This window comes from Pelecanus crispus, chromosome 7, assembly GCF_030463565.1.
Source record: "Pelecanus crispus isolate bPelCri1 chromosome 7, bPelCri1.pri, whole genome shotgun sequence".
In the NCBI taxonomy this organism is placed as follows: domain Eukaryota; kingdom Metazoa; phylum Chordata; class Aves; order Pelecaniformes; family Pelecanidae; genus Pelecanus; species Pelecanus crispus.
Window position 1 is genome coordinate 15219021 of NC_134649.1, and position 12633 is coordinate 15231653.

General features: G+C 34.8%; 1 protein-coding gene across 2 annotated transcripts in view; it reads left to right on the forward strand.

The window, feature by feature from the left end:
* Positions 1–376: 376 nt before the first annotated feature.
* The window catches only part of UNC13C (unc-13 homolog C), a 196520-nt gene continuing 184263 nt past the window's right edge, over positions 377–12633 (forward strand). For both annotated transcript variants that reach the window (XM_075713782.1, XM_075713781.1), the window contains exon 1: positions 377–3341. In XM_075713782.1, the coding sequence (XP_075569897.1) occupies positions 377–3341 (2965 nt within the window). The remainder of the gene's footprint in view (positions 3342–12633) is intronic.

Genomic DNA, 12633 nt, shown 5'->3' on the forward strand with positions numbered 1-12633 from the left:
AGTATAAATAAATATTTAACTGCTCTGTGTTTCCATTGTAACCCAGCTAAAAACCATCAGTATTATTGAATGATAAGTTTGTTTGGCAGCCATTGTAACACCATTCCCTCCTTTTTAGACACTTCAAGAAGCCATGTGCAACCGAGTGAGATTTTGCAAGACATACAAAACCCCTTCAGGATTTTGTTTCGAACAAGCAGATGTGTGATTATACATAATTTTTTTTTTTCCCTGAAATGATACCAGAGCATCAGTAGTTTATATGTCTATAGTCTCTGTTGATGAAATATTTGCTGATGATCCTGTTGGAGATACAAATACTTGTCTGGATCAAAAATTGTGTTTTGTGGAAACAGTTTAATATAAATTTCACTCCATGGTTTCTGCCCTCTTAAAGAGCCTGATCTCATCTTACATATATAAGATTTGCAAAGGAATGTTTACAAAGAAATTGGGAAATAGTACAAAAAGGAAAGAGAGTTGTCAGAGCAAAAAGGAACAAGACTTAACTCAGATTGGACAAACAAAGAATCCAAAGTTTTCCAATACTTTAAAAAGCACTGTTAAAAAGATTGCCAAGTGTCCATCTGCTCGCAACTTATCAACTGAAGAAGAGGAAAGTAATAGAGAATTTTCACTTTCTCCAACATTCAGTTACAGAGTTGCTATTGCCAATGGACTGCAAAAGCATATTTTTGTAACAGACAATAATAATGAAGATATAGTTCAAGATCTGTCTTCAAATGATAGTTCATATTCTGAGTCATTAAATGAAGTAAAAAGTAATAGCAAGAAAAACGAATACTTATCACACACAATGCCTGTGAGACGCAACAGAAAAAGCTTAAGCAGCCTTGCACCATCTGATGGAAGTTCTGATGGAGAACGTACTTTACACACACTGAAGCTGGGAGCTTTACGAAAACTAAGGAAATGGAAGAAGAGCCAAGAATGTGTCTCATCAGACTCAGAACTAAGTACATGGAAGAAAACATGGGGCTTAAGAAGTAAATCTCTAGACAGAACTGGCCGTCACCAGAAATCAAATACTTTTGAACCTGGCTTTAGTTCGACAGGTTGTATTAGTCAAACCCATGATGTTATGGAAATGATCTTTAAAGAGCTTCAGGGAATAAGTCAAATTGAAACAGAACTCTCTGAATTAAGAGGGCATGTTAATGCTCTGAAACAATCAATTGATGAAATTTCTAGTAGTGTAGAAGTTGTACAAAATGAAATTGAACAATTGCGAACTGGATTTGTACAGTCCAGAAGGGAAACTCGGGACATACACGACTACATTAAGCAGATAGGCCATCCAGGAAACAAAGCAAGTCTTAGGTTTCTAAATGTGCCTGAAGAGAGGCTTGAAAAAACTGAAAGCGTAGTTTACAAAATATTAATAGATAAACTGGGGTTCTCAGAGGCACAAAGCAGTATTAAAATTGAGTTTGCCCAAAGACTGGGGCAGCAAAGAGACTGTCCAAATGCAAAGCCAAGACCCATTCTTGTTTACTTTGAGTCATCACAACAGAGAGATTTGATTTTAAAAAAGTCTTATAAACTTAAGGGAACTGGTATTGGAATTTCTACAGATATATTTTCCCATGACATAAAAGACAAAAAAGAAAGAGGACTACCTTCCTCTCAGACGTATGAGAGTATGGATATGAAGCTTTTAACTGTGGAGACAAAAGCTAAAATGCATGACTGGGAGTCACCTGACAGTGATAAAGACTTGGAATCAGATATAAATAAGAACAGTTATGCAAAGATATCTAAATCAACACTTCAAATAAAAAGAAGCACTGCAAAGGGGAGTATTGAGTCCCCAAATACTAAAGACCTTAATAGAATGGCTGACAATAGCACTTTTTCAAACAGAAAAAATTATGGCAATCAGTCACTCGAATTTGACAATGTGGAAAAACAATCGAAGACCTATTATTCAGACATGACTCCTCTATGGCATTTACAGAATGACTTTGCAACACCAAAACTCAGCCGTTCAGAGTCAGATTTCTCAAAATTGTGCCAGTCTTACTCTGAGGATTTTTCAGAAAATCAGTATTTTAGCAGAACAAATGGCAGTTCTCTATTGTCTTCCTCCGATCGAGAACTTTGGCAGCGAAGGCAAAATGATTCTACAAACTGGTATGGCAGTTCCCAGGAACAGGCTTTTGTCCAAGATATGCAACAGTATCCAGAGCAAAATGCAGTAGAGAACACAGAAACTGTTGACAGTGGATTAAGCAATGGAATGATATGTGCATCTGGAGACAGAAGCCACTATAGTGATTCTCAGCTTTCTTTACATGATGATCTTTCACCATGGAAAGACTGGAATCAGTTGGAACAAGGGGCAGATTTAGGCCTAGACTCATCCACACAGGAAGTTTTTGTGTATGATATGAGCAGTCCTTCAGATCAACAGACAGATTTTGGAAAGTGCCTAAGTTCTGACCTCCAGTATGATACTGAAAGCTATGATTTTACCCTTGATGGTACTTCTCCATCATGTCCAGGCCTTGATAGCGAATCACAAAGTCAGTGGACTGGTCAATATGATGATTACCAGGAAACAAATTCTATCTCCCCATATCAGAATCAAAACAGATTGCCTATGATGTACCGAAGTCAGAGTGAACTACCAAGCGATGACTCAGAAGGAACAGCCCCTAAATCATGGCATAGCCGATTAAGCATAGATCTTTCTGATAAGACTTTCAGCTTTCCTAAATTTGGATCTACGCTTCAACGTGCTAAGTCAGCTTTAGAAGTAGTCTGGAATAGAAGTACACAAAGCTTAAGTGGATATGAAGACAGTGGATCATCTTTCATGGGAAGGTTTAGAACTTTATCTCAGTCTACCGCAAACGAATCAAGTACAACGCTCGATTCTGATGTTTATGCTGAGCCTTATTGCTATAAAGCAGAGTATGAGGAAGACTTAATTGAACCACCTGGTGGGAATGAAACAGACTATGTAGAAGTAATGGAACAAGTGCTTGCTAAACTAGAAAATAGAACTAATAGTAGTGAAACTAGTGAGCAAGTCCAAGAATATGAACTGGGGCAGCCTTCATATGAAACTCCATATGCAGTACTACCAGAGGAACAATATGACACACAGTTTGACACTGTGGTCAGTGAAGAGATATTGGAAGTTGAAGGTGGCACGGCTGCTGACATGGAAGTAAGGGAAGATGAAAATCAGAATGTCCCAGAGATGTTTACTGAAACTCCAAAGAAAAGAAGAATACGGCCATCATTTAAAGAAGCTGCTTTAAAAGCATACAAGAAACAAATGAATGATTTGGAAGAGAAGATATTTGCTGGAGGTAATAATATTTTAATATTGTCTTTCGAGTAAAACATTGTTCTTGCTACATTTGGACATTAATTTCTGTATGGTACCTGATCCTGCTTACATTTAATTTGGTGACAAAAATTCTGCTTATGTCTGGTTTTGTTCATAGGGTGAAATAGTCCCACAAAAGTCAAAAGACTAAAATTTTACAAGTTTGTGTTGAAGTAATTTTCTGAATATGTTTAGTCAAACATGTTTATAAGCAATTGTATTGCTTTGAATTTCAGTAACTTGAAAATTAAATTTCACAAGATTTAAATCCTATAAAAAGAACTAAACAGTACATTGTTCTTGGTTTTCTTATAGCTTTATAAATGTATTCAGAGGAGTAGTATGGAGTGTTCAGATATTACAGTGCTTCCTTTAACAGTTTTCAAGGCATGGTTGGTTCTATATTCATCCTGATGAGCAGTGTTCTGCATCCTGTATAAAACCTATAACTTGTTATGTAGTTGTGAGAGTGTGAGTCGAAACTGATTTTAATTCTGTCCTTAGTTGTACTCCCAGTAAGCCCTCAAACAAGTAGTCAGTCCCCCAAAAAAGGGAAGAGAAGGGTGTGGAGGAAAGAGAAGTGTAAATGGTAGCATCCACGTATGAAGAGGCGGTAGAAAGGAACTTAACTCATAGAGGGTGTTGACACAGATTTATTCATGATCTTTATCTTCTCTGTTAACAGACTTCAAAACAGACAGTCATATACATAACTTTAATATCTCCAGTAACAAACAAATATGGTGATTTTCAATATTAACCTACAGTGTAATGCTAACATTATAACATTGCATGTCCATTTAATTGGGAGCACATAATTACTGTAGCTAGCCAGATGGTAATTGTCACCTTGACTGAATCTTTGCTTTCTTTATCTGCATTGAAAATGTAATAATCTGATACATTCATTTTAAAGGTGAAGAATTGTGCCTTTAGCCAAAGATTGTATTTAGTAGTAATAGGCATCCAAAGCTTTGAGCTACTATAAAGTTGCTTTTGTACATGGACAACTACTTTTACAATCAACATATAGTCAAGTTGAAAGTGTGTTAGACAAGCAATTAAATATTAGTAATATGAAAGTTTATTTTAAAGTTTATTTTTATATTCAAGTAATGACACTAGATTGTAGATTTGCATTTTGCAGATATTTTTCTACAGTACTGTGTTAGACACTAGATGTTGTATGTGTGAAGAAACAGCTAGCAATAGCTAGTATTTTCATGACTTTTTCATAGTTTTATGAGCCTTGGGAGGGAGGGACCACAGTCATTTTACCTAGCTGTTGTTGTACAATAGGAATACAAAGGTCTGAGGACCTAATTAAAGACAGACACAGGGAAGATCCACAATAGTGAAACCCAAATTGGTTCCACTATTTAAAGTCTGTATATTTGTGTACATTATTAAATAACATAGGAAATAAATTTTTTGAAGACTTTGTATGCAGCCTTTGAAGAAGGATGTCATCTTAATGTCAGTTTGTCCTCTAAGACAAAACATATTTGACTTCTGTTTATTATTTGAATTGCACAGCAATTTTGATTTGGTATAGGAAACAACATTTTGTAAATCACTTCTTAAAGGAGTTCTACAAAACACACAAAATGTACAGTTTGTAGCCTCTCAGTTTTCACAACCTGCCCCCTCTTCTTTATGTGTGGATGTATGCATGTCCAGAGAATACTTAATTTATCATTTAAGCAAATAGTAGTTTGAGGTATTATATCTTCCTTTTAATATTTGCAAGAGCAGTAATAACTTCAAAGAAAAGTGACTAATAGCTGATCTAGTGTTTACATTACTTTTATGATTCTTTTTTTTTGCTCTTTTACCCCTGTAACTGATTCTCAGTCGACTTCTGACTTCTTATTTGCAGATGGAAAAATGCTAGTTGCAGATCAAGTTTCTTGAATTTTAATTATATAACCAAAGCATAACCTATTGTTTAATGAATTCTTTCATCTCTCCATGTAGGCAGGAGCAGGTAGACAGCAATCTGGCCAACCAGAGATATAGCCAGATAATACAGTAGTGTTACTTCTCCAATTTAGTACAAAAGAAAGGTTTAGAATACTATTATTTTCATTCTGGTAACACATGAGGTAAGGTAATTGAAACTTTGGTACATAAACAATTTATTAGTGCACAAGAGCCCCATCAGATAGTCCTATTCTCCGTCTCTAGCTGGAGAGAAAAAATACACTATGGGCTGATTGCTCATGTATTATTTATTACAAAGTGTTTTTGGAGACATACTGGAGTGAAAGTAATAGGGTATATGGATGAGAGGAGATGCGAGCGGTACATGAGTAATCCTCGGATTTAAGGTTCTGTAAGGACATATACATACATCATCACAATGCCTCTATTAATGGAAGGATTGATGGCTTGTTAGAAAAACATCAGAGAAATGCTAGCCAGTGGTTTATTTCTTCTGTACGCTGTAATTGAGAATAACTCTTACCTTTTTATATATCGTTCCAGTCCTCACTTGTTATTTTCTAGATTTCTTTTTCCCTAGTGGCTTCTTTCACTCCATCCTTATCTTGTTATCTTTTACAGATGCCTTAGAATAAGCATTATTCTCTCTCCTGATGAAACTATCACTCTGGAGTTGCATGCACTCTTCTGAGTTGCTTTTATGGTAACATAGACTCTGTGAATGGTAGTTCAGGAGCAATAGTTTCTTGATCTAGTTGTTGAAGATCTTTCTGGTCATTTGGTGACTGGTCAGATTTTAAAAAACCTTTGGTCTGAATTTTCTGCCACAGAATAACCTGTAGATTGTTTATGGTATCAAGATGGGTGAACTCATCTTACTCTATACATACATACAGTGGCAAGTCAGATCAGGCACCAGGGATGGGAGCTGCCTCTCTAACACGTGACTGAAAGTGGGTTTTCTATTGTTTTGTAGGAAGGATTTGTATTACGTTTAGTGGTGTCTGACTGAAGAACAGAACTTAGAGATCAGTACCAATACAGCCTTATTTTGTATATGCCTGACGGAGGAAGCGTGATGCTAACATTGAAACCAAAGAAACCAGTAATGTATTACTGCGCTCCCCTTGCAGTGTGGTCGTTTGGTTCCGCATTAAGAAAAGCTGTCATCAAAATAAGTATATTACTAATGTATATTTCAAACACTGTCTGTTCAAACTATGCTCTTTTGAAACAGGTATATAATTTCTTATTTTGACAGCTTTTCTGGCCTTTTTATAATAACTATTTGCTGGAACTGCCCGAGTCAGCTGTATTTTCCCAAAGAGTATAAGCTTTAGAAGTTAATTTAACTTTGTCCTGTGGTACTTGGGCTTTTGTTTCCTTTATGTCTTACCTCCATTGTGTTTGTTTTTAATACACTTGTGTAGGTGCAGTTACTAGTAAATATAGTTAATAGTAACTATAGTTAATAGTATTCTACCAGTTTTGTTTATAGTCAATATAAATCTTGGATTTGGACTTGAAAAGATCAGTGCTGTGGCCCAGATGAAAATCAATTGATATGGTATTGTTTAGTAAATGAATCAGTCATTTTATAGCCATTCAGGTGGAAACAGGATAAATAAAACCATTACCTTGGTCATGGCAACTGCATATTGGTTGGTGGTGACTGTAATGGGGAAATAAGAAGCATGTTAGAAGGTAAATTGCTTTTTAATATTAAAGAGTTCTCCTACACTCAATCTACATAAGCTGCGTTGGGAAGTGGCTTTAAGAAAGGACCACTGTTTGTAGAAAGAGAAATGAAAGGTAGATGTATATCCCATCTTATTTCTTAATTGCTTGAGGTAATTATGTTGACTGACTAAAATATTGTGAATTGTGTTTGGGTTTGTGGGTTTTTTTCTTTAAAATAAAGTTCCTTCTCATGCTGCTGGTGCAGATTGGGTAAAGGAAAGATGTCTAGTCACATGCTAGAATTCTAGTTCAGTGTATAAAATACTACAGGAATTAATAAAAATAGAACATGTATATTTAGAATCATATAATTGTTTAGGTTGGAAAAGACCTTTAAGACCTTTCTTAAGATCAGTCTGTCATTGTCATAACAAAAGTAACAGTTTGTTGTCTTGTGGGAATTCTTTGAAATCTGTAAGACCTCTCTGTTGTCATTACCACCTCATTTCTTCGAGTATTTTGTTGTTAAGAAATTAAACACAAACTTAAGTTTATACTTATCCTTTAATGAATAATGGTGTCGTGGCACTATTGAAGGCTTGAGCATAATTAAATCTAAATAAGCTGTCTTGAACTAATGCAGCTTTAAGTTGATATAGTTTTGACATACTTTATACTGCTTTATGTGTACTTCACATACACAAGACTCAGCACAAGCCCCCACTGGAAGGCTTGAAGCAGACTTGTGGCTACACTTTAAGCTTCCTTTGAGTTTAGCATCACCTTGTACAAAATAATGAAACTTTTTTTCTTTTTACATGATCCCTTCGAGATGCTTTTCCTTCACTGAGCCTGGTGGCATTTCTCATCTTTCTAATCTCAGGCATAGCCTAATGGGGAAAAAGAAGTTAATGAATGAGTATACTGCAGTTAGTCTTTGCATCATTGTGAAAGAAGAGCCCAGACAGGACCACTTTTAGTTAATACAAAGGCTGATTGTGTATGCTGTGTGGCTGATATAGTTGATCTGCAATGTTTAAAAAAAAAAAAAATAGATATTCACCTAATGTACGAGGTATAAAGAGCTGGATTTGCGAACATAATACTTTTCAACAGATGTTGATTCATCTGTTGCTCTTCTCTTTATATGTAAATAATGTAAACAGGTAGATTACAGAGACTTTTCATCAGTGTAAGTTCCCTTCCATATTCACATCAGAAGACTGTGACAATGGAATAGATGTATTGTGTAAACAGGCTGGGGAAGAAATGGATACCCTTGCTATACACTTGAATAGATGTGTGGTACTGAGGAAAGAAGATTTATTGCAAGCTAAGGAATCTGTTTTGGTGCTGTGTTGGGGATGACAATGAACTACAGAATTTAATAATCCAGTTTTTCCAACTGTCTTTTTTTTCTTTCTTTCTTTCCTACCTTCATGTTTGTGCCTGCCTTTTGGTCAGGTAAACAAAATGATGGATACCTTTAACTACATTTTTTTTTTTTTCTTGGGGGTGGGTAAGAAGCTGAAGTGGGGGGGAACTAAATACATTTGCAGATGATGTGGGTAGGAATTGATAAATACAATATATTCTTGCCCTCAACCTGCTTTAGCTAAAATTCTAGAAAATCCTTTTTCCTACGTATATACGTGCACTGTGGCAATCTTCCAGTAATATTACAGGAAGTAAGATAGCATTCTAAAGACTGCTTAATAACTTCATGAATTTAGTCAAGATGTTGCAGATGAACCAATATATAATGATTTGACTGAGTCTCTCTTGCATATGCTTGTGTTTCATGCACACAAGAGTCTATGCATTTTTTTTCTTGCCACTGGTTTCACTTTAAAGTCAGGCAGAAGTCTTTATACCCTTCCCTTCTCGCTTGTTCTCTGTCCTTTGATGGGGAAAATCAAAGAAAATAAGAGATTTAAGACAGTGAATGGCAGACTGTTCACCTTGAGATTAATAGAATTGTAGAAAGATTATTTTAGAAAAATTATGTGAGGAAATTAATCAGTTAAAGATGAAGATGATACATTCATCTTTTGTCTGTGAAGAGCAAGTAGTTACATTCACTACCTACTCTAAATTTAGGACTTCATGGAAGGATGATCTGCATCAGTTGCTTGCTGCTACTACATGTTCAGACCATCAAAAGAGGGATTAGAGTAAGCAAAATTATACGGAGAATAGTGATCATCATCTTAGAGATGTTACCATTCAAATAAAAGGAAACATCTATTAACAAGAAGTTATGTTTTTTCCCAAGGTCTGTTAAAAAAAAAAAAATCCAAGTTTTAGAAATCTTATGTGAAAGAATTCTTTAAAAAATGGTTTAATATGTCTTTCAGAAAACATAAGAGTGTTCTTATGGCTGATTGTATTTTAATTTTGTAGTTACAGGCTTCATGTTTACAGGAAAATCTTAGATTATAGTATTGCATCTCTGAAAAAAGAATGGTAACCAAATAAATTGAAGATCAACAGTTTAATTTAGCATAGTAACTCTTACTGAATCAGTGTGCATTACATCAGGAAAATGTGTGTCACAAATACACTTGTGTAACAATCTGGGAATCCAAAAAAAATTCTTTTGTTATCAGATGCCCGTTTGCTGGAAAAGCTATACCTATTCTTTAATCATCATAAAAAAAAACCTCCACCACCCTACCAAAAAAACCCAAAACAAACAAAAACAATAACAACAATAAAAAACCCAAAACACAATGCCACACCCCACCATCTTTGATCAGTAAGGTTTAGCAGACATCATCCATATTTTGGCTGTTTATTAAGAACAAACAAACAAAAGAGAAAAGAAAACAAACCACTTCTGTTTAGAGAATGACTTCCTTTTCTAGGAAAAGTAATTAATTAAAACTGCTAGTTTCCTTCATAAAAGAAGAAAGTCTCTACTACTCTACTCCTTATAAGAACAGGAGACTATTTAGCACTGTTTTCACTGACTTTAGAATTAGATTGATTAATATTTGTGCAATTTACCTGCCCTTTTTGTGCTTAAGCAGATTTAATATAAATTTGCTAGAGCTAAGAGAAAACCTGAGCATGAATGTCAGTTCCAAGGACTTACTTATACTGGTTCTGCTATGGAAATGAACCCAAATCAATATTTATATTATATTATAATATTTACCAAGATTAAGAAATATTTTCTATTGTTATTTCTAAAACATTTAAGCCTTTTCTTTAGATCATTGTATTTTAGAAGCAGAAAAAATACTGCATCATTTTACAATGCAGCTTCAGGATAAAAGGAATCTTGTTAAAGCAACTGGCTGAAAAAAATAGCTAGACATGCATTTAAAAAATGTAATGACTTGGAAAACATGAGTTCATAAATATGCTCAAATCTTCCTCTGATCTACTGGGAAAGTAGAATACTACAATAAAGTGTGAAACTAAAGAGATTCTCTGTTATGCTGCCAAAGCGAAATTCTGACTACTTTCATGGGACAGGTGCCAGACCTTTTCTTTATGCACATTTTCCAGGCAATCAGTGGAGCACTTGCACAGTTGTGTCTCCCTGGGACTCAAATAAGAGAAAATATCTGAAACCTCTCCCGTTTCTGCTGATGCAAAATTATCATCAAAACTGATACAACTTGTCAACCATGAGATTTGTCTCCTTGATCACTAGAGAGTATTCTTAAGATATCTTGTATGATCAGAAGTTTTGGTAAACCTGAAAATAAAGACAGGATTGATTGATACATAAATGATTCTAACAAAAATCCTAGATGCATACATACAGACACCTACATTTTTATATTGTTTAATACATACCGGTTTTGTAAGAGAGTTTTCTTCTGCACTTGCCTCATGTAAAACTCTTATTCACTCCACTGAAAATTTTACTAATTTTCAGATTAAAACCTATGTAAAGAGAGGGTTTTCCAGGTAGCCCATGTCTTCTAGTTGTGTTACTGATAGAGCTGTTTAAAAATGTCCTTGGTGCTATGATAAAGAATATGGTGTATAAAAAGATACAAGTTAACTAGGAAAAAATGAAAACCCTGTTGAACACAGAAAAGACTGTGATCTGTTTCCATGAAATGAGTAGTGGTAAAGAGCAAGCTGCTCACTGATATGCTAGCAGCTTCTCTGGAGCTGACTACTGAAACTAGCTGGTTGGTCTTGTTTATATTCCACTGGAATCTCAGAGATGTGATGTGGCAACACATCTTTTTTTACTCTGATTCTTCTCTTTGAGAAATGATGTTTCTTGATCAGAGGCCAAACAGCAGCAAGTGATTTGTCAATGCTATCACAGATTCATAAACTATGTATAGCTCTAGGTGTCACCAGTGTAACTGCAGCCTCACCAAACGAATTCTTGTCCATCAGCTGCATATATTATACCAAGATGGAATAAGGAGAGAGAGACATGATGAACTTATTATCAAATGTAAAATAAACCAGGAAAGAAGAATATGTATAAAACGGATGAGTAAGAACTAACACAGTTTTTAATCTTAACCTGTAGGTCTTCCTGTTCCATTTAGCACAAACAGGATAGAACTGATGCTTCTCTGCATCCATAAGGCAGGGATGATACTGCAAACATTAAGTAGTGGAATTTTGTTTGGGAACTTTAAAAGGCATGTTGGTTGAAGTTTTCTTTTATAAAAAAATAAAAGCAGAGGACAGGGAAACATGCCTTTTCCTATTAACTGTAAAAAGGAGATTGTGGAATTAAGAAGGACTTATGCATGTCCTATCAGGTAGAAAAAGTCCAATAGAAGAACAAGTCATGCTTTGAATTCCAGTGTACCAGTCTGTAGCTCTTAACAGCTGTGTGTCTCTGGTGTTTATGCATAATTATTCCAACTTATTATTACTTTCAAGCACAGCTGAAACAGTGTGTAATTTGATTTGGTTTCTACCTATAGCATAAAAGTTAACAATGGGGAAAATAACAATTTTTTTAATGTTTTGTTAAGAAGGTCAGTTTCTTTACATTTATAAGAATTGTCTTGATACTTTTTTGAGTTGCTTCAGTTTAAAAAAAAAGGAAATTATATTACAGAACAAAATATGCTGAGCTTTATAGTATCTGCTACATGAATGTTACTTGTATATTTCGTAATTGTAAGCATATGTTCTTGCCTTTTTTTGACATCTAATATGTAACTAACGTCATTAGTCATAGAGGAAAAAAAAGTATTACTCTGTTATACTCTTTAATGCATTTGAAGTACTGTCACCACCTCACTCCTTAGTTTTATCTCTCAATAAGAAAAGAACAAACAAAATCCTCTCAGTCTATCCTCACAGATTGTTTTATGAAGCTTGTTCTGACTTTTGTCATCCTCTTTCTATTAAATATGTTTACTTTTAGTGTGATTCCAAAAACTGGAGAGACAACTTCAGCTGAAGTTAACAGGTGCTTTTAGAGCTGAGTCATCTCTCTCACATATGATACATACCAATACCTTCCAGAAATACAGTAGCATTTTTTGCACTAATATTACATCAACAATGCTTTCAATTTCAAATATGCTATATGCTTTGTACTGCTATCTAATCACTTTTTTGCCATTTTTCATTTTTTCATCCAAACATAGAACTATTTTTTACAGGAGTAGTGTCAAGGCAGTGAAGTGAGTTCAGTAATATGTGAA